Source organism: Quercus suber, unplaced genomic scaffold (assembly GCF_002906115.3).
Source record: "Quercus suber isolate HL8 unplaced genomic scaffold, Cork oak 2.0 scaffold_189, whole genome shotgun sequence".
Lineage (NCBI taxonomy): Eukaryota > Viridiplantae > Streptophyta > Magnoliopsida > Fagales > Fagaceae > Quercus > Quercus suber.
Window position 1 is genome coordinate 126,802 of NW_027069647.1, and position 24,966 is coordinate 151,767.

The 24,966-nt window shown below is 33.3% G+C and overlaps 2 protein-coding genes across 22 annotated transcripts in view; both read right to left on the reverse strand.

Annotated features, from left to right (window-relative positions):
- The window catches only part of LOC112024652 (uncharacterized), a 103,137-nt gene that overhangs the window by 65,479 nt on the left and 12,692 nt on the right, over window positions 1-24,966 (reverse strand). The window lies entirely within an intron of this gene.
- Window positions 4,545-15,613, reverse strand: LOC112024627 (putative disease resistance protein RGA3). 21 transcript variants are annotated; one of them, XM_065778689.1, is made up of 14 exons: window positions 12,705-15,613; window positions 11,569-11,769; window positions 10,730-10,799; window positions 9,637-10,618; window positions 9,243-9,499; window positions 8,626-8,736; window positions 8,070-8,154; window positions 7,854-7,984; window positions 7,560-7,614; window positions 6,709-6,800; window positions 5,994-6,318; window positions 5,350-5,428; window positions 5,193-5,245; window positions 4,547-4,812 (listed from the first exon to the last, which is right to left on the reverse strand). In XM_065778689.1, the coding sequence occupies exons 1-2, from the start codon at window positions 15,576-15,578 to the stop codon at window positions 11,752-11,754; spliced, it is 2,892 nt and encodes a 963-aa protein (XP_065634761.1). In that variant the 5' UTR covers window positions 15,579-15,613; the 3' UTR covers window positions 4,547-4,812; window positions 5,193-5,245; window positions 5,350-5,428; window positions 5,994-6,318; window positions 6,709-6,800; window positions 7,560-7,614; window positions 7,854-7,984; window positions 8,070-8,154; window positions 8,626-8,736; window positions 9,243-9,499; window positions 9,637-10,618; window positions 10,730-10,799; window positions 11,569-11,751. The 21 variants fall into 21 exon arrangements, with proteins under 21 accessions (XP_065634768.1, XP_065634767.1, XP_065634765.1 ...); XM_065778683.1 differs by having other exon boundaries at window positions 4,548-4,812; window positions 9,243-9,554; window positions 9,646-10,618; XM_065778681.1 differs by having other exon boundaries at window positions 4,548-4,812; window positions 9,243-9,554.

Sequence of the window (24,966 nt, forward strand, 5' to 3'; positions counted from 1 at the left end):
GGCTAAGAATTGGACTGTGATCAATCTCCAAATCATTCATCAGAGTTGTACAAAGGAAGTCTGGTAGTGACTTTAACTTCGGGCAGTCAGAGATTCTCAACACTTGAAGACATGGCATGATAATGCTACACCGGTGTTCCTCTGCTGCCTTCATTTCTCCAACCCCAATCCATTCTTCCCACTCACCCAAATTGACAAACAAGAGAGTTTTCAAATTTGGGAATAGTATGTCATCTTTCTTGTTTTTGGATTCTATTCCAAGAAATTCAACACCCACCTTTTTCAAACCATAAAAGAACTTTATTGTTAATGATTTGAGCAATGGAAGCTTCCCCAAAGGAGGCAAACACTCTAACTTTGTGCAGCTTGTAAGAGAAAGTGTTTTCAATTTGTTGAAGGACATTGTCCAATTAGAAGACATTGTGGTGCCTTGATAGTTTGTAATCTCTAACCATTCCAAGTTTGGAGGTGACTCTAAGGCATTCAGAAATAACACATCATTCTTCATTCTTCTATTTACTTCACATTCTCCATCAAAGTATAGATGCAAATGATGAAGGTGTATCTTCTTCTTGAGCTGCGCATTCTCGGCCTCCCTTACATTGACCACATTTCCTAAACCTTTAACAATAAGAGTCCCTTGAAGGTGGTTCAAATTTTTTAATTCTCTAAGTTTACATCCTTTGCTATCATTCTTACCACTCACAATGAAATAGATAAATTTTCTGAGAGAAATCAATCTTCCAATCCCTCTTGGACACTTTAAAGGTTTCATATAATAAGGTTTATCCAAAATCAGATGTCTTAAGCTAATTAATTTACCCATCCCTTGCGGTAATTTCTTGCACCTATCACCATCAAAAGTAATCTTCAAAATTTGTAAATTGCATAGATTACATAAAGTTTTAGGCAACCGATCAGCATTGTAACTTAATAAATTGAGATATATTAAATGTATGAAATTTTCCACTTCATCAGGAAGTTCCTTTGATTTACCACAATTCAAAGTTAATGCCCGTAAACATCTTAAATATTGGAATATTTTAAATAAATCATAATCGATAGGATTGAAAAGAATAAGCATGCACGATTTTTTTGCAGTGTAAATGGACACAGGAAATTGGACTTCTTCTAGAATTTCTAAATGCAAATGGTGAGCATTTTTATAATCTATTCCCAAATCTTTGTCACTATTGATTGTGAAGCATTCATTTTTTGTCATTAATTGTGCAAAGTCATGGGCTATGTCATGCATTTTGCACCCTATCATCTTGCCAACCACATCGTTTACAAAATCTTGGAAGAAAGAGCGCATGGCTAAATTGTCAAAGTATTCTCTTGCCATGATTTCTGTCTCCATATTTGCCTTTGACTCGATATAACCATGTGCCATCCACATAAATAGCAGCTCATCAATAAAAAAGACATAATCTTTTGGAAAGACAGCACAATATGATAAACATTGTTTCAATGGTGAGGGCAAATCATAATAACTCAATAACAATGGTGCAAAAAGACTTCTTCCCATATCTTCTAATTCCCACAAATTACTATCTAAAACATTCTTCCATTGTTCTCTACTTCTCTTGAAGCGCAAGAGGCTCCCTAGAGTCTTCGTAGCAAGTGGCAAGCCTTTGCACTTCATTGCTATTTTCCTACCAAGGTCTTCAAGTTGCTTATGTTCCTCAGGATTCTTATCAAAAAATGCTATTTTACTAAACATTAGCCAACAATCTTCATTAGACAATACCTCCAAATTGATTATGTCCACACTTCCTATGATCTCAACAACTATGTTTTTACGTGTGGTGACTACAATTCTACTACATTGATTGCCATATTTAAGTGCGAGTCTAAATGGCTCCCACAATGTAGGATTCTCATTCCAAACATCATCTAAAACAAGAAAGAACTTTTTTCCCATAATTTGATCACAAATTCTATCTAATAGACTTTGCAATGAAGTCATGTCGGGGGATTGATCTTCAATAGATTTAAGGATTTCTTTAGCAATCCTACACTGATCAAAAGGTTTAGAAACACAAACCCACAATCTTTTCTCAAAATGGGACTTCACATCATGATCATTGTAGGCTAGTTGGGTTAGAGTTGTTTATCCAATACCACCCATTCCCACTAAAGAGATGACATGGGGGCTTCTTTCATCTACACTACCCTTGCCCAGTAGGATGCTCACTAGGTCATTCCTAACCTTATCACAACCTAAAATTTTAGAAACATCAACAAAGGAAGTACTTTTTGGTCGTTCAACTTCTTTAATGACCCTAGTCAATTCAAACCCATATGTCTCTCTCTCTTTGTTAATCTCATCGAATTTTTCATTTAGTTCTTTTATCTTATGAGCAATATCACGATGCTGAAAAGGTCTAGGAAGTGAGAAATTAAAGTTGATAAGGGGCCATACCTTCCTCTTCTTAGTAGTACTAGTTTCAGCTTTCTCTTCTTCTTCTTCTTCTTTTTCTTGCTTCTCAATATCTGCTTTGATCATGGCTGTTAAGGACATATTTTATGTAGTTGGCTAATCCTTTGACAAAACACATTTTACTTGTAATTTGGTAGATCTAGGATGTGTTTAATACTTCGAGGAACATGTTGTTCAAGTCTAGTATTAAAGCCATGAAGATTGGACCAAGAAACAAGTGAAGAAAAGGTGTTCATTAAAGCTGGATAGATAGCTTGACACCTGTGGACAGATAGCTCGATAGCTGCTCGACACCTTCTCGATAGCTGGCTATCTATCGAGCTCTTAAGGTGTTTTCTTATCGCAATCTCGACACCTTCTCGACAGCTGGTGGATCGATCGAGAAAGCTCTTGTCCCCTCAACAGCTTCTCAACACCTTCTCGACACCTAGCTATCTATCGAGGTTTAAAGCTCGACCCCTCCCGATCGATCGAGGTATCTATCGAGGTTGCAAGAATTCAGATTTTCAGATTTGATTTTTAGGCCAGGATTTTGTATTTGATTAGGGTTTCTTTTCTCACAACCCTAGACCTATATAAGACTCATTTTAGAGGCCGTCACATAAGATAATACAAGGAGAACATATGCAAAAGGTGACCGATGCCTTATTCTCTCTGAAAGAAATCACTGCGTCTTTTGCACCTTAGGGTTTTATAACCAAGTGCTTCTTGATCTTCATTCTTGATGAAGTGAAGAACTTTGCATCCAACATCTTCTAGTTGGTGATTAAATCGCGTATTTGGATTCGCACAATTGGTTAATCACGTATTGGGATTCGTGCAATAAAAAAGGTGGCGTTCATATATTGAAAAATTCAGAGGTTCTAAAGCGGTAGAAGATTTCTACTGTGAGTTCATCTACAGAGATTGTAGAGTCTAAGGACAAAGGTTTTGTACTAGATCTAAAACTTCTCTTTACTATAGTGGATTGCTTTTTGGGAAGGTTTCCCCCCAGATTTTTTACTGTGAAACTAGTTGGTTTCATTGGTTTTCCTGGGTCATCATATCTTGTCTTATTTATTTTTCCGTTGCATTCATTATTGACATGATATTGATGTTTGTTTGTTTTAACAAGTTGTATTCATAATAAATCTAATTAACAACTTGGATTTAAAACTTGTTAATTCTATCAACTGGAATCTAAATTGGCCTAATAATGGCGGTGTTCCACTCATCTAAAATGTCATCCATCTCATAGGATACGTCTTTGAGCACTGCCTGGATGGTGCGGAATTTGCTTTCAAGCTTTTGGACTTCTTCCTTTACACTTATAGTCAACCTGAGCTCTAAAGCAATGATGGAACCAAGCTCCTCGGCGATTGCAGAAACTAGAGCACGAGCCATACTTGAAAATGGAAATTTGTTTGGATAATCCAAGAGACTGAAAGAGTAGATGATAACTGGTTGATAGATCAAATGTACTGCACCTTTTATAATGGATTGGCAAGGCCAGAAACAATGCACTAGTCAGGGGTACAAAATAATTAAAAGATATTGATGCAGTGATCGGTAGCATGGGAACATGTCACGTTCACATTGGAAACACTTGATTTAAAAGTGAGATGATTATAGATAGGGGATTGTAGATTCTTATCTTAACATATGCCCAAGACACCAACTGTAATTTATATATATACATATATATATATATATATATATATATAACTGCTCTTAAGTCGTATGTAAGTTTGCATGGGAACATGGCACGTTTGATGGTTAAAGCACATGCTACGAACTCGGTCATAACTTAAACCCAACTTCCATGTGCTAGGCTGTCCTATTATACTTTTCTTGTTTGCTTATTTTTAAGGTATATCAAGAGAATAAATACTAAAATTTATACCTAACATGTGAAAGATTATTGGTGATATAATGAATTTCTGGTCAGAATGACTCCTTTTTGGTTCTTAATTATAATTTTAGGGTCACTAGTGGGACAGACTATTTCCTACCACAGAATGCCGATTACTGGAGTAAAATTTTTATTACTATGCATTGCAACAATATTTAATTCCTAAGCAAGATGAGGAGCATAAAAATAACCCAAAAAATATAATTCTAATTTCTACAATAAAACACAGCTACCAAAAACTTTATTTAAATAAGAAGCAGCAATAACTATTAATTTAACAATCAAACAAACAAAACAGAAGTTAAGGAAAAAATATACCATATGTGATATATTTAGAGGCTTTACCTTCCTTACTTTTCTTTCTGCTTGGTTGCATAGAGCTTGTGCTCATTTTGTTTCTCAACTAAATCCTTGACCTCCTAGATGGTTTTTCTTTATTTTTTTTGGAGATTGATCTTCCTCTTCTTTTATAAATAATCTGTCCATAGTATATATGTTAACCAGTTGGTATAATGCAAATTGTAAAAACTAAAAGACTTCGTCTATGATCTGATAAATGAGTGACAAGCAGATGAAGATTGCATTGACATTTAATCATAGATTACGGTAGGAGACAAGCTAGATATGACATTGTCAATGATTTTAGGAGGCGCAGCTACAAAAGTTTTTAAGGGTTCTCCAAAATTCTTATAGAGAGGAGTACTCTTTAATACAAGTTTCAAATGTATAAATTATAATTTTGTAGCAACTTCTTAATATCACATAATCCAGTCCTTTCAAAATTAGGGAACTAAAAGAACTCCAATTTAACTCCATGATACAAAAAACCAATAAAAATGGTAAATCAAATTGCATTACCTCATAAACCACAAAAGCCACTCTTGAGCTATGTCTACTCCCATTAAGCAAAACTGATGAGATTCAAATGAAAATTATCAATTATCAATTATCAAACAGTTATATTGGAGCATTTTCGAAGGTAGAGGTAGCTATGTAAAGTGAAATCTTAAGTTACCAATGGCAGGGGAGATCTTTCTAGTAGATTACCAGATCCTGAATGCTGTAGACAGTTTCAAAGGTGCCACTGACATTTCCTGTTCTCCCAATTATAGTGCCATAAAATAAATTTTCAGTCATTTGCCTAACAATTCCCTCTTAAGCAAGCTGTGCTTACCCATATGGACTAGAGTTCAACCAGCAACAATAAACAAGTTAAAGGAATGAGAAAATAAACAGATAGTATAAAACAATTTAATAAAAAATGGCAGGTAAGATTGTTTTATAGTGCTGAACATACATTATTGCAACTTCTAAAAAAATAATAATTAAAAATCTACACACAAAACAACATAGTTTCAAGAGATTTGAGAAAATCAGGAGTTTCGATCATGTTCAACACTACTACTAATGAATAAATAAATATAGGTAATTGGTGTATACAAAATTTCAATACAGTACTTCACAAGCTGTACAATGCAATTGAATCTCCTCTATATGAACTCCTAAGATGTCAAAAGGATTATAATACAATTACAAATCAATTTCAAGGCATAAATCCTTCATGAACCATACTTATAGGACCAACAACACTTGAATTTCAGCTGCACTAGTAATTTAAGCCTTTTGAAAACATAACCAGGCAGTGAAGGATCTTCATACCCAGGCGGTGAGGAATCTTAAGGGTAGGGGTTGGTAGTGAAGAGAAGTCCAGGGCTTTGTCTGATCAGCTTATTGGGAGAATTCCAGGCAAGGGAGTCTTCTTCCTGTGTCTATGAATTAAGTATAGAGCTCTGTAAATAAGGACAAATCTTCAGGGAGGAGAGAAAGGGAGCTTTGTTGCTTTGCCCTATAGAGCTTTGCCATTCTGCCTATATAGCTTTCTTAATTAGCTATCTTGCACCAGAATATAAGACATGACCACAGTGGGGCATCCTTGCTTAATGATTTTCACCAGCATAAACTATGCTTCTCCTATAAGTTTAGACTGCATAAGTTCAACAAACAAGGTTGTAACTTCCGGAAGAAAGGATTAAAAAAAAAACCATTAAGAGCAAAGCTTGATAAATAAAAAATTTCAATAATAGGTTTACTACAGCAAATCCAACAGGAAATTTTTACTTTGACACCAAAATGATTGTATCAATTGAAAAAATCAGCAAACTTCTCTTCTATTGCCCTTTTCTAGAAAAGGGCAATTGTAGTTGTATGCTCAAACACATCCCAATAAGGAGCACACCATACTGAATATTATAGTAAGTTTTTCTGTATGCTGGATGTAAGAACATTATTGCATTGTAGCATTATAATGAATTGAGGCTAAAGGCAATCCAACAATATTACTTCTTCCATATGCCCGGGATATGCATACACCTACCTAGAAACCTTATGAAATCAATATCATCTTTTTAACAGGCACCATCTCTAGGGAATGCGGCAACACCAATCTGGTTCTCATTACCCAAATCTCTGATGGCATAAGTGAAAAAAGAGTTTAGTATTGCTAATGAAAAAAGAAGAAAGGTAATTGGTGTATACACAATTCTCAATACAATACTTCACAAACTCTAAAATGCAATTGAATCACTGTATGAACTCCCCAGATGTCAAAAGGATTATATCACAATTACAAATCAACTTCAAGGCATAAATCCTTCATGAACCAAGCTAACAGTACCAACGGCCACTTGAATATATATCAGCTGCACTAGCCGTTTAGGCTTTTTGATCGTTTGATGACTGGTCCGCACAAAAGTGCATACATGAACAATTAAAATTATATAAACAACCTGCTTCTAAAACCAAATTTTTTACTTGACCTTTAGCAAACTGGCTGAATTAAGATTATTAAGACTCTGGCGAGTCTTTCAGCTGCAAACATGAATGACAAACAGAAGAAGATTTTTTTGAGATTTAAACATAGATTACACTAGGAGATGAGCTAGATATGACATTGTCAATGATTTTAGGAGGTCTAGCCGCAAAATCTTTTGAGAGTAATCTAAATTTCCTACAGAGAAGAGTATTGTTTAACACAAGTTTCAAATGTATAAATTATAATTTTTTAACAAATTCTTCTTGGTATCACATAGTCCAGTCCTTTCAAAATTAGGGAACTTAAAAAACTCCAATTTTAAATCCATAAAAAAGGAGGAAAAAAAAAAAAACAAAACAAAACAAAACAAAAAAAAAAAAAACCCAACAAAATGGTAAATCAAGTTAGATTACCTCTCATAAACCACAAAAGCTGCTCTTGAGCTATGTCTACTCCCATTAAGTAAAACTGATGTAGATACAAATGAAAAATTATCAAACAGATATGCTGGAGCAGTTTGCAATGAAAAACTTTCTTTATTTAGAAAATAAACAATGCTCCAAGTCATGATTAATTGCTTAGAAAAGAATCAATATGAGATTAAGGAACTTTCTTTCAATAGTTAGAAAAGATATCAGGGTAAGCTAAAGTGCTTCTGAAGGCTAATTAAACAATGTTAAACAACTAATAATAATTAAGTCAGATACCTTGCATTTATGTATGTAAGAAAAATTTCTGTTCATGCAATATCTTCATTTTAGTTGTTAGCCATAGGCCCAAATAAAGCAGACTTGTACTCTTGATATGGTTTCCTAGATCTTGAAGGAAATAAACCAAACTGTGGAGGAAACTCCTTGAGTGAGACAGATGGAAATAAGAAAGCAAAGAAGTCACAACAAACCAATAAAGATTTGATTTACTACCAAGAATGTTTTTCTATGATTGTTACTTGATCCAAAGTATTTGTAATATCTTCATATCTACTGCTGGTTGCTTCCACTTTGCACTCTGAGACAAAGAAAATGCACAAAATATTGACATAAGAACTTTATAAATTGCAAGTACATATCCCTCATAACCCCATAACATTAAGACTAGATGAATGAAAAAGGGATTGAGCGATGGATTTGAGTTATGGGTGCTTCCCTCTTTCTTCTTAAACTAGTTGAAAGAAAAAAGGATTCAACCTTTCAAAATTATGGATGGAAAGCTCAGTAAAGGTGTTATTTGAAAAATTAACTTGTTTCATTTCATATGTAATCATATCAAATGGAATACTAAAGAAAACAAGATCAAAGGTTAAGCTTGTTAGCAGCATCTTTGAAGTGATAACAGGGCTTTTGCACCATTTTTTTTTAATAAGTAATGGGGCTTTTGTACATGAAGCCTTTTGCCTGATGTTAATATTGAATCAGATCTTATGAGGAAAGAACATTTTGCATGATGTTCTGATTGAAAGAGACCAAAACATTATTATACCCTTAAGGGTTGGAAATAAATCAGACTTGTACTCTAGATATGGTTTCCAAAATCTACTGCTGGTTGCTTCCCCCGCTTTGCACTCTTCCATGCCATGAAACGCTTCTGCCTCTGAGACAAAAGAAAACGCACAAAATTTTCATATAAGAACTTGATAAATAGCAAGTACATAACCCCATAACATTAAGACTAGATGAATGAAAAAGGGATTGAGTGATGGGTTTGAGCTATGAGTGCTTCCCTCTTTCTTCTTAAACTTGTTGAATGAAAATTGATTCAAGAATTCAAAATTATAGATGGAAGGCTGAGTAAAGGTCTTATATGAAAATTTAACTTGTTTCTCTTCATATGTAACCAAATCAAATGGACTACTAAAGAAAACAAAATCAAAGGTTAAGCATGTTGCAGCATCTTTGAAGTGATAACGGGGCTTTTTGTACATGAAACCTTTTGCCTTATGTTAAGATTGAATTAGACCTAATGAGGAAAGAACATTTTGCATGATGTTCGGATTGAATGAAACCAAAAAATTCCTAGACCCTTAAGGATTGGAAATAAAAGTAGTTGACCATCGATTAAAATGCAAATGCAATTGCATCAGAAGAATATAAAGTTACCTAAAGGTGAATCAGAATTGAACTACCTAGAGCAAACAATTGTAATATGGCTTCATTGCCGTCTTCTTCTACCTTTTTACTTGAACATATTGGTGACTAATTCAGGGATTTCCTTTTTGGAATGTCATTCCAAATTGGGCGACTAGCAATGGTAAAACCGTAAAAAGAAAAGCAAGCATTTATCATCTCATCCCCTCTACTCTTGGTGGTAACATCACACTCTTTCCCCTCTTCCATGACACAAAACTCTTCAATCACTAAGACAAGAAATCCGCACGCCTTTGTATTCATCAATCTCCAAAATGTATAACACTAAACCATGAAATTTAGCAATCAAATTTAAAGCCAAAAACATAAGGCCAAAAATTAAATGAGTTAAAAATTGGTCAATTACCTAGCTCACCTTTCATCTGCCACCATATAATATGGATTAAACATTATACGTTCCATGATGCACATCCTTGCTTCGGTTATGAAATGATAGAGGACCTGCTTCTTTGGCCCTTTATCAAATGTGCACCAATTTGTGAAAAATTGATTCATAAGAAAATGTACATCCCTAGATATTAGAATCAGATGTTTGATTCAAATGAGGCCAAAAGAATTAGATATTTAGCATGAGATTATCAAGGATGGACAAAATGATAAGGAAAAACAGAGATGATTAAGAAGAAAATATCGAGATATACATCACTATAGTGGAGTAAATGATCCAACTAACAAAGCCATGGTATATATAGTTTCTTCTTCTTTCCTACTAGTAACAGGCCTCCTGTACTTCACACTTTTCAAGTAACAAGATACTTCAAACTCTAAACAAAAAACAAGCATATGATATTTCTTTATAGCTTGATAAATAGCAATTACCTAACCCTATAACTTTTGTACTTGATAATTAACAAAAACATTTTAAAGCCTTGACAACCCCTCTCTTTTTCGTTAAGACTAGCGTTACATAAATTTCTTTTCATGTGTTGCCAACTTAGATTGACTAAAAAAGAAAGCCAACATGTCAAGTTAAAATTTGAGTAACATTCATTAGTTTTTTTTTTTTTTTTTCTTTTCTTTTCTTTTCAAATTGAGAATCTTCTACACCAGATTGAACCATTTGTGTCAGTGTCTTTATGAGTTTGGCCAAAATCTTAAATTAATCCACCAAAGTTGTAATTATTATGTTTTTGAGGGATAAGTAGGATAATTAATTGAAATTTGGGTGAAATAAAGAAAGATGATGAAGAAGAAGGCGTTACCCATGACTGAATTAGAGTTGCAACGCCAAATCAAGCTGAAGCTGAACTTTTCGGACACATGCTCAAACGCAAATAATTTTCACCATCACCATCCAAAAATCCGAACTTGTAGCAAACTTTGTGAACCTTGAAAAGGGGGAATTTCTTATCTTATATATATTTTTAAAAAATCTATAAATCTATATCATAATATTTTGCTTGCAATTGATTAATTACTTGGAAATTGAATAAACTCACAACAACAATGATTTTGAAGAGACCAGCACCTTTCAACCAATGACACATGGCTGAACTAGAAAACTGCTACCTAATATGCATTGTATAGGATCAGTAAATAATGTTAAACAAATGGTACCACATCAGCACTTCCAAATGAGCATTTAACAAGCAGAGGAAATTAACAAACATCATGAAAATGATCATTCCAATATCTTGATTATCAATTCTATTCAAACTATAGTGAATATTTTGAATTGTTCTATACTCAAATCCATGGACAGTGAGCTAAAAACTAGAGCTTGAATCTTACCAGTGGAAAACATAAATTGGTATTCAGTAGGACACAAGACAATGCTGCTTTAAAATTTACACGAGCTAAGAATTAACAATTACAGAAGTACATGTTTCAAAATATTAGGTTCATCTTTGTTGAAGTCTGATCAATGTGGACAGAACCTCAATCAGTTTATAGAGTCACTCAACAAATTTATGGAGATTAAGATATCCAATTAAAGCATTAAGAAATTTGTAGTTATTTCCACATAAGAAGTCATTGATCTTATAATTCACAGGAAAATGTTAAAATCTTATACTATGAAGTGTTATCAGATCTTATTATTTAATACATATATCAAAAGCACGCACAAAAAAGAACATAGGACTGAATCGTTGGTGTCCATGTCTGAGATTTTGGCCAAAATCTCATTAAAATTAATTACCAATTGTATTTCTTTGTTTTTTGGGGAATTTTTACAGACAAGTAGGAAAATTAATTAATATTTAGTTCTAATATAAAAAAATAAAAATAAATAAATAAAAAAAGATGAAGCAGAAGAAGAAGAGTTAGAAGAAGTTACCATGACTAGATCAGACTTGCATTACTGAATAATGCCAAGAATGAACTTCAGCCACACACACAAAAATCATCTTTCACCATCGCCATCCAAAAATCTCTACTTGAAACTAAAATCATGAACCTAGAAACAAAGAAATCATAGGTCCTCTTCTTCAGTGTCCTCTTTTTTGTCTTCGTCATCTGACTAGAGAAAGGGCCAAAACTGCCCAAAAGAAAACCATATGAGTTATTTAAACTATTAGCAAGACCCATGTAAATATTAAACTATTAAAGAGTTAGAAAGAGGTAGGCATTTGAGTTGTTTTCTCTATATGTCAATGAGTAAGATTTGTTGCAGTGATCATTTTTTATTAGTTTAAACAATTTTAGATACATCACAAGATAACTGAATCTAAGCAACCACATGCTTTGCTAGTTATGTGAATACTACAAAATACAAATCACCTAATTCAAAGTACTCAAAATCTAATTAAAGTTGTTATTAAATTTTTAATCTGTGGGACTGTTTGGTAGTCGATTAGAATATTAATTGATAAATTTAGCAAAATAAAAGAAAAGTCCCAGGTACTAGATTTGACAAGCAACACTGAATCAAGCCAAGAATGGACTTTGCCAACACGCATAGTCTAGACAAAAATCATCTTTCACCATAACCATCATCTAAAAATCTCTACTTGAAGCTAAAATTCCTGAACCCAGAAACACAGAGATCACAGGAACCATTTTAGTTCATTGTCTTTCTACACGAACCAAAAAAAAACCATATGGGTTATTTGAGATTAGTGTTATATCCACAGCCTTAAATCAAAAAATGAGGAAAACCCATATAAATAGGAAACCGTAAATGAAATAGAAAGATATAGGTAGACATTAGATTTGTTTTTTGTCTATACATACGCAAATGAACGAGATTTTTAAGGATATTCATTGGGATATTTATTAAGCAATTTTAGATAAATCACAAAATACTGGATCTAAACAATAAATCGCCTAATTCAAATGACTGAGAACATCATTTTTTTTTTTTTTCAATGGGAAATTTTGGCAGACAAGTAAAATTTTTATTAATATAATATTGATATATTGAAAAAAAAAAGAAGATGCCGAAGGAAAAGAAGAAGCGTCAGAAGAAGTTACCTTTGGCTCTACCTCATATTCTCGACCATCTCTTTGCACATAGATCCTATCAATCCATATGTTAGGAATGTGGGAAAGCTTGGGCCACTCCTTTCCTGTCCCTCTTTTGCAGCGTTCCTTCAGAATTGGACAATAATCGATCTTCAATTTCTGTAATGGAGTTGTACGAAGGAAGTTCGGCAACGACTTTAACTCTTCGCAGTAGCGAATTCTCAAATCTTGAAGTCGTGGCATAATAGTGAATCTTCTGATACAGTCTTCTTCTTCTTCAATCCCATTCCATTCTTCCCAGTTATAGACTTTCTCAAATGAGAGAGATATCAAATTTGGGAATAGTGGTATTATTATATCGCCTTTCTCCTTCTTTTCGAATTCTTCTATTCCCATAAATTCAACCCCTAACTTTTTAAATCTTTGAATCTCCCTCATCTGTAATGATTTGAGGAATGGAAGTTTCCCCAAAGAAGGCAAACACTCTAAAGATGAATCGTTAATTTCAAGTTCTTTTAGATTGGTTAAGGACATCATCCAATTAGGAAACCTTATCGGTGCCTTGTAACATACAATACGTAAATATTCCAAGTTAGGAGGTGGCTCTAAGGCATTCAAAACTAATGCATCTTTCTCCCTTACTATTTCCTCACCATCCCATTCCTTAAATATTAGAGTCAAAGTATCAAGGTTTATCTTCTTCTTCAATTGTGCATTCATGGCCTCACATTCATCTACCTCGCTTCCCAACCCAGATATTACAAGAGTCTTCAGGTGGTTCAAATTTATTAATTCTCCCAATTTACATCTTTCACTATCATCCTTACCATTTACGATGAAATGATATAATGTTCTAATAGAAGTCAATCTCCCAAACCCTCTTGGAAACTTTACATTTAAACAATTATTTCTGAAGCTCAAATTAAAATGTCTCTGGTTAATTAGTTTACTCATTCCCTGTGGCAATTTTTGGAACTTGTTACCATCAATTATAATTTTCAAAATTTGTAAATTGCAAAGATTACAAATGGTTTCAGGCAATGCATCTTCACAATAATTGACTAAATTGAGATACCTCAAATGTATGAAATTTTCCACAGCATCTGGAAGATTCCATATTGTACCACCAGATTTAAAATCCAAAGTTAATATTCGTAAACATCTAAAATGCCGAAATAAAGTAGACAACATATAATCACTTCGATTTACAAAAATGAGGGTGCGCAAATTTTTTGCACTATAAATGGACTCAGGAAATTGGGCTTCTTTGTAAATTTCTAACTCCAAATGGCGGGCAGTTTTATAATCAGTTTCCAACCTTATGTTAGAATTGATTGTGAAGCATACATTTTTTGACATTAATTGTGCAAAGTCATGCACGATATCATGCATTTTGCACGTTATTATTTGGCCATCATTTTCATCTTTCTTAAAATCTTGGAAGAAAGATCGTATGGCTAAATTTTCAAAGTATTCTCTAGCAATGATTTCCATCTCCATATTTGTCTTCGAGTTAATATATCCTTGTGCCATCCACATAAATACCAACTCACCGCTAGAAAAGACATAATCTTTTGGAAAAACAGCACAAAATGAGAAGCATTGTCTCAATGGTGAGGATAAATCATAATAACTCAGTAACAACGGTGCATAAAGACTTTCCATTTCCCCAACTTCTAATTCCCACAAATTGCTATCCAAAACTCTCCTCCATTCTTCTATACTTCTCTTGAACTGCATTAGACTTCCTAGAGTCTTTGCAGCAAGTGGCAAGCCTTTGCACTTTTCTACTATTTGCCTACTGAGGCCTTCTAGTTGCTCACATTGCCTAGGATCCCTATTAAAAAATGCTATTTTTTTAAACACCAACCAACAATCTTCTTTAGACAATACCTCCAAATTAATCATGCTCCCACGTCCCATAATCTCCGCAACTCTACTTTTCCGTGTGGTGACTATAATTCTACTGCCTTGGGCAACATATTTGAGTGCAACTCTGAATGGCTCCCACATTGTGCAGTCTTCCGTCCACACATCATCAAAGACAAGAAGAAACTTCTTTCCCCTGACTTTATTGCAAATTCTATCCAATAGACTTTGCAATGTAGTCAAGTTGGGGGATTGATGTTCAATAGATTCGAGGATTTCTTTGGCCACCTTGCACTGATCGAAAGGGTCAGAAACACAAACCCACACTTTTATCTCAAAATGTGCCTTCACCTCATTATCATTATAGACTAGTTGGGCAAGAGTAGTTTTTCCAATACCACCCATGCCCACTAAAGAGATGACATGGGGGTTTCTTACTTCTTCACTACCCTTGCCCAATAGGATGCTCACTAGATCATCCCTAACTTTATCACGACCAAGAATTTCAGACACATCAACAAAGGAAGTTGTTCTTTGTCTCTCAACTTCTTCATTGCCCCTAGTCAATACAAACGTGTACACCTCTCCCTCTCTGTCAATCTCATCTAATTTTTCATTAAGCTCTTTTATCTTATGAGCAATATCATGATGCTGCAAAAGAGTAGGAACTGAGATGAGGGGCCATACCTTCCTTTTCTTAGCAGCACCGCTAGTTTCAGCTTTTTCTTCATCATCTTTTTGTTGTTTCTCAATCTCTGCTTTGATCATGGCAGTGTTCCACTCATCCAACACGTCGTCCATCTGGTAGGATACGTCTTTGAGCTTATCTAGCCAAAGCTTCACAGCTTCCTCCTTCACTTGCCGTTTCTCTGCATCGTTGAGCATTGCCTGGATGGTGTGGTATTTGCTTTCAAGCTTCTGGACTTCTCTCTTGACATTAGCAATAGACGTGAACTCTGAAGTAATGAAAGAACTAAGCTGGTCCTTGATAGCAGAAACAAGAGCCCAAGCCATAGTTAGAAGTTGGAAATGGAAATTTGTTTGGTTAACAAAATATATATTTTAAGGCTAGGAGAAAAAAAAAATTTAGAAAATATTTTTTTAATCATTAATTAAATTTTTTTAATTTAAAAAATTTAAAGAAAAATTTATAAAATTAAAAAATTGACCACAATATATAACAAAAGTAGGTAGAAAAACCTTAATTGAATAAATTTGAAAATTAGAGGACTGAAATGAATAAAAGTAAGTGAGAAAACTGAAATGAAATTTCAAAAAATTTAGAAAGTCAGTTTTGTATTTTACACTTTTTATTATGTACTATTCTATACTTTTTTTTTCTTATTTATTTTAAATCATTTGATGATGTTCTGGGTAAAATTTATTCCATTATTATTGTTTTTCGGATTATTATTGAAATTATTTTATTATTTATATTGACTTATTTCAACATTTTTAAAATATTTTTTGTGAACATTTTTGTGATTATAAACTTATTGTCTACCATTTTTCTTGGAAAGCTCAAACGTGAAATGTTTGACCGTAATGACCGGTTTGATTCTTACAAAGTTCAATGACTTCTTCTTTCAAGGTTTCACAGAATAACTTCCTTGATATTGCAATGTAATAAGCATTAATTGTCACTTGGAAGATGTTTAAAAGGTTTCAGTGCATTTTATTAATTTTTCTGAAACTTATTTGATTATTTATTGTAAGTTAAAAAAAATATATAGTGCACCTAGAAAAAGTGGGTTTTTAAATTATTTATTTATTAAGCTGATAAAAGAAATAAATAACCTAATCATTTTTTTTTTTTTTTTAGAGATAAATACAATATGCTACAACACCACATGTCAAATCGTTTCCTCTTTAGACTCCCAAATACTTTGTGTATGTGGATGTGCCAATTCACCTAATCTTCCAAAACTTAGTCTAGGCTTACAATATTTTTTTGAACTATTAATGTCGCTTGTTGTAATTTGTAAATAATAAAAATAATATTAATGATGAAGCTTATTTTATGTTGCTTCTATCACAATTTAAATTTGTTGTGAAGTATCTCTAACCGGACTAAAAAAGCAAAATCAACACCAATAGTTGGAGAAGGCAAAGGCACCATAATTGTATTCCAGTACAAATTTTCAAAGGTAGCCTATCTTCATTTACTGCAATCCACTATTTTAAATCTAAGGGCCAACTTTGGTTTAGTCCACCATCCGCTCACACTACGATTGTCAAAATCAAAATCTTATATAGGATGAGAGAGAGAATCACATGGATCAGATTATAGGATTGAATTGAGGATCAAAAACCTAGTGGCTATATCTAACTACCAAAACATGTTAAAGAAAAAAATAAAGAAAAAATTTGACAGAAATTAATTATAAAAGGTAATAAATGCTACGTTACAAATTACTAATACATAGACAAATTTGAAACTCCAAATTTCAAAATTACATGTTCCAAGTCCAACACCCAAAACATACTTAACGTTATAGCACAAAGGACAATGTTTCTAACCATGTACACCATGGTAATAACACAAGCATATGAGAATGAATATTTTCTAAATGGTTATCTCTCACTCATTCTAAATACAAATGAGTCAAAATTGTATTCATTTTGAAGTCTTGGATATATACTTTTTTTTTTTTTTTATGCAATCTTGGATATATACTTTATAATGGATTAAGTAGCACTCAAATTTTTTAAAAGTTAGTCCAACATTCAGATGAAGACCACACCGTCACTATCTAAAAAACTTGAGGCCAACTCTGGCTGATGAAGACCACACCAAACTTGATCAGATCCCAGTTCATACTGATCTCTTCTCTCTAACCCACCGATAAGTAAAATTAAATTTCTCCACATACTACAAAGTCATAAACTTTAATTATTTTGGACTAGTTCTTTTTTCTTTGGCGAAAATGTACTTTTGCTCTCTGCATTTTGGGTCAATTCCTAATTTTGTTCCAAAATTGATTTCGTTGCTAATGTAGTTCCTAAAAAAAGAAAATCATTTTTAAAATGGTTCCTCCCGTCAACTCACTAACGGAAACCTCCTACGTGGCAGACAGAGTGCCCTACTTCCTAATATGGCACTGACGTGGACATTAAAATATTATTAAAAATAATTATTTGGCATTTTTAAATACCACATCAGCATTTTAAGACGTAAATGCACTTTTAGTCTCTACATTTTGACTTTTTTTTCATTTTGGTCCCTATATTTTAATTTTACCACTTTTAATCCATAAACTAATTAACGCGTGTTATTTTCGTCCTTTCTGTCAGTCAACCGACGAAAATAGCTGAGGTGGCAGCGAGAGGAACTAATATGTTATAAAAAATGCCACATCACCCATGACACATCATCATATAAATTTAAAAAATTAATTTTAACTAAATAATAAAAATAAAAACAGAATTAAAAACTAAAATTCACTTGAATTAAGATTGTTCTTCATGTTCTTCAGATTGTTCTTCATTTTACAACTTATTCTTCATATTCTTTCCAAATCAAACCCAGTAACCAAGAACTCAAACCCATCACAAGAACACAAACCCAGCAACCTAAGAACTCAAACCCAAATCACTAAGACATAAATGAAAAAGAAAATACCCAAATTCAACACCTCAGAGATCATCAAACCCAGCACTATAAGATCTACCACAAATCAAGATCATCGAATTTTTCATGTCCTTCCCCAAATTCTAACACAATCAATACCGAATTCTCAGCAAATCAAACCCAAATTAAACCCAGATCAAGAAACCAATCGCAACAAACCCAGATCAACACAATCAAACATAATCAAACCCAGATCCCACCACTAATGATTGACACGGTCAAGCCACCACCACCCCGCCGATCAAAAACATTTCTTCATAACATGAACTTCAGCTCAAAAACCCACAAAAATTCTAGAACATGACCACCACTACCACCAAAAAAGTCACCAAACCCACCGCTCAGTCAACAAACCCACGCCAAGAAGGTGGTCGAGATCGGCGAGCTCCATTGTGGCCGAGATGGAGGATGAGATCGAGTTCTGTTAGGTTCTAAAGATTTAGGAATTTATGTATTTAGAACTCTAATGTGTAATGTTGACAAACCATGATCAAAACAATATGTTTAGTCTTGTTTAGGCTTGCTCAAAGTATGTTTATTTGTAAAACTGGAATCGAGTGATTGCAGATTTATTGGACTAAATCTATAAGGCTCGATCGATCGAAAATTAGACTCGATTGATCGAACCACGTACAGATTTATTTTTCTGCAGAGTTCCAGTTTAGCCCAAACTCTATTTAAACATCTTGGAGTTCAACTAAAACACTCCTATATATAATAAAAACCCTAGAACGTTTTTGGGACTTTTGATGAGAGATATTAGAGTGCCTCTTGTGCCTCCTTTTTTTTTAGGGTTTTGTACCTAAACCTCTCTAAGTCTTTATTGCTCATATTTGCAGTTTGTGTGAATCTCTTATGAGATCATTGAGGAGCTTTCCTTCACATAAACTTAGGGTTTTCAAGGTAGATATTATCTACATCTTAATGATCAACAAGGTTGCTACCATTGAAACTTGAAGAATATCAAGCGTGGGTGCTTGTAGCTGATTGAAAAATTCAAGAAATAAGGAGTCCGTGGATTTGGAGCTTGCACGTGGTTGTGTCAGTAAGTTCTACTGGTGGGTAGCATTAGGAAGTCAAGCGGGGAGCTTGTAGTCCTTTTGTATGAATTTCGATTCTTTCATAGTGGATTCAGGTTTGCCTTGAGGATCGGTGGGTCAAATCCTCCCCAGGTTTTTACCGTGTGGTTTCTTAGATAATCATATCATTGTGTCTTTTATTATTCTACTGCTTTATATTTTTAATATGATTATTTGATTGCTTTAACCTAGAATTGCATAATTTGACTAAGTAACAACTTGGCTAATTAATCTAAACTAACCAATCTAGTTGTTTTTAAAGGGTCTAAATTTTCATCAAATGGTGTCAGAGTGGGTAGCTCTTCTGTTTTAGTTCTTTTGATCTAAGAGCTAATCCTTGACCCTTGCTGTCATGGATAATTTGAAATGTCTTTTTGCTCATGTTTGTGATGTTTTGAATAAAAAGGACACTATTGTTTCTGTTGATTTTTTTGATGCTTTTGAAACTCTTCGTAAGGAATTATCTAAATCTTTGAAAATTGCTAAGAAATTTAAAGAAGGGTTAAAATTGGCTAATCTTGAAAAAAATGATTTGATTGTGAGATTAGATGAGTCTAATAAAAAGAATGAGTTTTTGAGAAATCAAATTTCCTCTCAAGATGAGAAGATGAAAAGCTTTGAACAAGAGTTAGCTGAATCTAAAGCTAAAATTGAAAATTGGACTAGTACCAAGCCTGCTGTTGACAACAGAAGTGTTTCCGTTTCTCTTAAGCCTAAAACTGATAAAGTTTATATCCCTCATTTCAAGAGGAATAATAAAGAAAAGGCTTATTTTGCTAGGTTAGACAAAGGTAAAAGTTCTGATGTAGATGCTGAAGTTTCTACACCTAAGTCTACACCTACTGTTAGAAAGCTTAATAAATATGTTTTTGTGCCTACTTGTCACCTTTGTGGTGTTGTTGGTCATATTAGACCAAATTGTTATTTGTTGAGGTAAAAACCAAAATCTGAGACTAGATTTGCTGTTAGGAATACTGATGTTCCTAAATTTATTTCTGTTTGTCACTTTTGTGGTGTTCATGGTCACATTCATCCTAATTGTCATAAATTGAAATTTAAGCATTCTATGTTTCAATCTAGGATATGTGATGATATTTCTCCTACCATAGGTTCAAATAAATTATTTCATATGCTTTTGAAAAATTTGAGCTTGTTGGCTTGTGAAAGGAATTTGCAGGATTTTAGTCTTTCTCAGAAGTTTGGTATAATCCCTCAAATACACTTTGCTTCACATGGATTTTCACCTACAAAGCCGAAGACTCGTGCTAGATGGGTGAGAAAAGATTCTCTAAGGTGAGTGTTGCTAACTTGTCCCTGATTTAATTCTTTCAATTATTTGTGGACATGTTTTGTTTTTGTTTTTGGTTGTTTTGTTTTTCAAGTTGTTTTTTATTAAAAAAAAAAATCCAAAAGCATTGAAAATTTTCAAAAAGACAAAAATATTTTATTTTGTGTCTTGTTTTATTGTTCTTGAGGATTACATGGGTTATGATATCTCTCTCTTGATTTAGAACATGCTTGACATTGTGGAGAAACTTGAATAGTATGTGTTATATAAGTGCTAAGTTTTTTTTTTTTTTTTTTTTTTGTGAGTATGTACTAGTTTGTGCATGTACTCAATGGTTAATTAAGAAATTGATATTTCTTATTTGTGTACCCTCTATAGCTTAGTTTTGCACTATCATGCATTGCTTTTGCATTGTTCATTTAGCATAATATGTGCTTTTTGTTTTTTGGTCATAAATTTTCGTTTAGAACCAAAAGGATTTTTGTGTTTTATTTTTTACATCTTGGATTTATAATCAAGTATTGGCCACTTTATATTTACATAGCAAGTTTATGTACCTTTTTTAGCTTTGATGAGCTTATTTATTGCACTTTACTAGTTGAAAGTTTTGTAGTGCATGTTGTGTGGAAAAGATGTTTATGGTGTTTATCACTTTGTCTTAATCTTGAAGTCACATGTTATTTGACTGTCGGACTTGATCCTTTTGAGAAATGCATAAATAACCATCTCACCACTGTTCACTAGCCAATCATGAACACTTTAGTGCATATCATAAGATTTTGTGCTCGAAAAAGTGTAGCACATGCACAAAAATAACATAAGGTGTAGCCTCGGCTTAATTGCTTAATACCTAAATTTGGTGTGTACTATTGGGCTTGATGCCATCTTACATAAATAAAATTGGTATATACTATTAGGCTTGTTGCCATCTCACCAAAAAAAAAAAAAAAAAAATGAGGCAAAAATACAAGAAACTTATATGATTGCAAGCTTTTGTTCTAGGAGATGTGGGAGTTATATGATGTAACTCTTTAGGTGATAGTCTTTTTTAAATTTTATGTGATGGATTGTGTAGACTTTATGATTGATTTCTATTCACATATCACCTCACATGTTTCTCAAAGTTTTTGCTAGTTGCACACACTACACAAGTTACTCTTTGCTAAACTTTGTACATGTTATTGTGTGTGTTTTTGGTCTAACCAACCAAGTTTGAAAATACTTTGAGAATTATGCAAAACATTTTTTTTGCTTGAGAATTTAAAAAGAGAATGACTGAAATTTTCTTTGGAGAAACTGGGATTAAAATTGGGTTTTTGAAAAAAAAATTTCATCTCATACTCATGCATTTTTTATAAAACAATGTGTTTTGAGGAGTTTCTGCATTAAAATGCTCTGTTTTTCAAAAATTTGATTTTTCTAGACTTTCGATCGATCGAACTTGTTTTTCGATCAATCGAAATTGCGATTAAAATTTTTGGTTTAAGTCTGCCTGACTCGATTGATGTTCGATCAATTCTCGATCGATCGAAACTGAAAAATTTTCAGTTTCTATGTTTTTGACCAAATTTTTTTTTCATGCATCATTTGTGTTTAGGATTCACATGTATTGCATTGTTTTTGTATCCATCTTGCAGTTTTGCAGTCATATCTCTCATTGTTTTCACACATAACATGCATACACTTTGCTACATTGGGTACTCAACTTGATTTAAAAATTGATTGATTAATTTTTGAGTTTTATACATTCTAGTAAATGCTATTTCTTATGTGTGAACTGTAGAAATTTTTTTTCTTAAGAGATATAATGGATAATTAATGTGAAAATATTTTCTCTACACATGCAACTGTTTATGGGTCACATAGTGTCAAGTTTGCATTTATTGAAAGAGATAATATTTTTTTTTCATGTGTATCCTCACCTTAGTTTTTAACTTTAGTTTGTGTGTTTTTAACTTTGGTCCTACTGGTGAGGATGTTCCTGATCCTGTTGGTGATGCTGCTGCTGCTGATTATTTTTCCCCAAAACTGTTTTTTTCCACAAACATGTTTTGTTTCTCCTATTTTTATAGGGGGAGATTTTTTTTAACCTTTGTGGTTCTTAGGGGGAGTTGTTGCTTTTCATAGGGGGAGTTGTCTTTATTTTCTCTTACTCTGTTGCGTATATTTTCTGTCTACCTTCTGATTAGGTAGTCTTTGCCAATACGTGACAAAAAGGGGGAGAAATTATTGATTTATGGGAATCATGTTTGTCTTGTTTAGGGGGAGTTGAAATTATTTTTGAAATGAGAGAATATAAATAAAAACTTTTTGTTATATTTAACTTAGGGGGAGAGTTAGTTTACATATGTTTTTATTTTTGTTTCTTGTTCACTGCTCATTGATTTATATTTATGAGTTATTCATGATATATGTCTTTGTTTTGTGTTTTGTGAAGTCAAGAATCTAATTTTGATTTACTTGTATTTTTTCCACACGTGTTTATGCGTTTGTTTAGTGTTTCAGGAAATATACAGGTTGATTCAATTGAACTGCTGTCTACACTTGCAACTGATGGATAGTAGTTAAGATTGAATTTGTTGTTATGAGCATTATTTTTGTAATGGGATTTTACTTTGTAAACTTTGAGCTTTTAGTTTGTGTTTTGTCACGAATTGCCAAAGGGGGACTTTGTTAGGTTCTAAAGATTTAGGAATTTATGTATTTAGAATTCTAATATGTAATGTTGGCAAACCATGATCAAAACAATATGTTTAGTCTTGTTTAGGCTTGCTCAAAGTATGTTTATTTGTAAAACTGGAATCGAGTGATTGCAGATTTATTAGACTAAATCTGTAAGTCTCAATCGATCGAAAATTAGACTTGATCGATCAAATCACGTACAGATTTATTTTTTTGCAGAGTTCCAATTCAGCCCAAACCCTATTTAAACGTCTTGGGGTTCAAGTAAAACACTTCTATATATAAGGAAAACCCTAGAACGTTTTTGGGACTTTTGATGAGAGATATTAGAGTGCCTCTTGTGTCTCCTTTTATTTTTAGGGTTTTGTACCCAAACCTCTCTAAGTCTTTGTTGCTCATATTTGCAATTTGTGTGAATCTCTTGTGAGATCATTGAGGAGCTTTCCTTCACATAAACTTAGGGTTTTCAAGATAGATATTATCTACATCTTGATGATCAACAAGGTTGCTACCATTGAAGCTTAAAGAATATCAAGCGTGGGTGCTTGTAGCTGATTGAAGAATTCAAGAAATAAGGAGTCCGTGGATTCGGAGCTTGCACGTGGTTGTGTCAGTAAGTTCTACTGGTGGGTGGTATTAGGAAGTCAAGCGGAAAGCTTGTAGTCCTTTTGTATGAATTTCGATTCTTTCATAGTGGATTCAGGTTTGCCTTAAGGATCCGTGGGTCAAATCCTCCCTAAGTTTTTACCGTGTGGTTTCCTGGGTGATCATATCATTGTGTCTTTTATTATTCTGCTGCTTTATAATTTTGATATGATTATTTGATTGCTTTAAACTAGAATTGCATAATTTAACTAAGTAACAACTTGGCTAATTAATCTAGGCTAACCAATCTGGTTGTTTTTAAGGGGTCTAAATTTCCATCAAGTTCCATTCTCTCTAAACCATCGCTGGCCTCCTTCCTATAGATCTGCTCCAAACCGCCAACCTCATCTCATTCTCTGCCTCTCTTTCTCTAACTCTAAGACTTACAAAGGCCAAATCCAAAAAGAGACACACGAGAAGAGTTGGGGGAGTCTAGACGTCGCCATCGAGACCACCTGAAGCTGTCACCGTGGCCGCTAAGGCTGCCTGTAGCCACCACCATCGCCTAAGTTCACAAGAGCTGATGGGTTCGTGGGGATTGGGTTTGGTCTATCTGGGTTCACAGGTGCAATCGGTGGAAGTTTCGATCTGGGTTCACCACTACAATTGGAGCTAGGGAAGGTCTGGCTGTGTGGTGTTTAAATCCAATAAGGCAACTAAAAAATTTAGAGATAATCAAGGAAAGTCTTTCAACCCATAAAATATTAAATATTTTCTAAAAACTTAAAGTCAACCGTCAATTAATATTCAATTTCTTTTGGAAATTGATTGAATATTCAAACATAAGAAAAGTATCTTGATGAGCTTTTTAGGTTCATGTGAAGTTTAGTTTTTAATTCTGTTTTTAATTTTATTATTTGGTTAAAATTAATAAATTAATTTTTTAAATTTATATGCTAATGTATCCTGGGTGACGTGGCATTTTTTATAACATTTTAATTCTTTCAGTTGCTACCTCAGACTGACGAAAAGAACAAAAATAACACGCGTTAATTGGTTTAGAGACTAAAAGTGGTAAAATAAAAATTTAAGGGCCAAAATGAAAAAAAATCAAAATATATGGATTAAAAGTACATT

Excerpts from the sequence above, each read along its gene's own strand:
- LOC112024627 (XM_065778696.1), bottom strand. The coding sequence starts at position 15,578 with ATGGCTTGGGCTCTTGTTTCTGCTATCAAGGACCAGCTTAGTTCTTTC.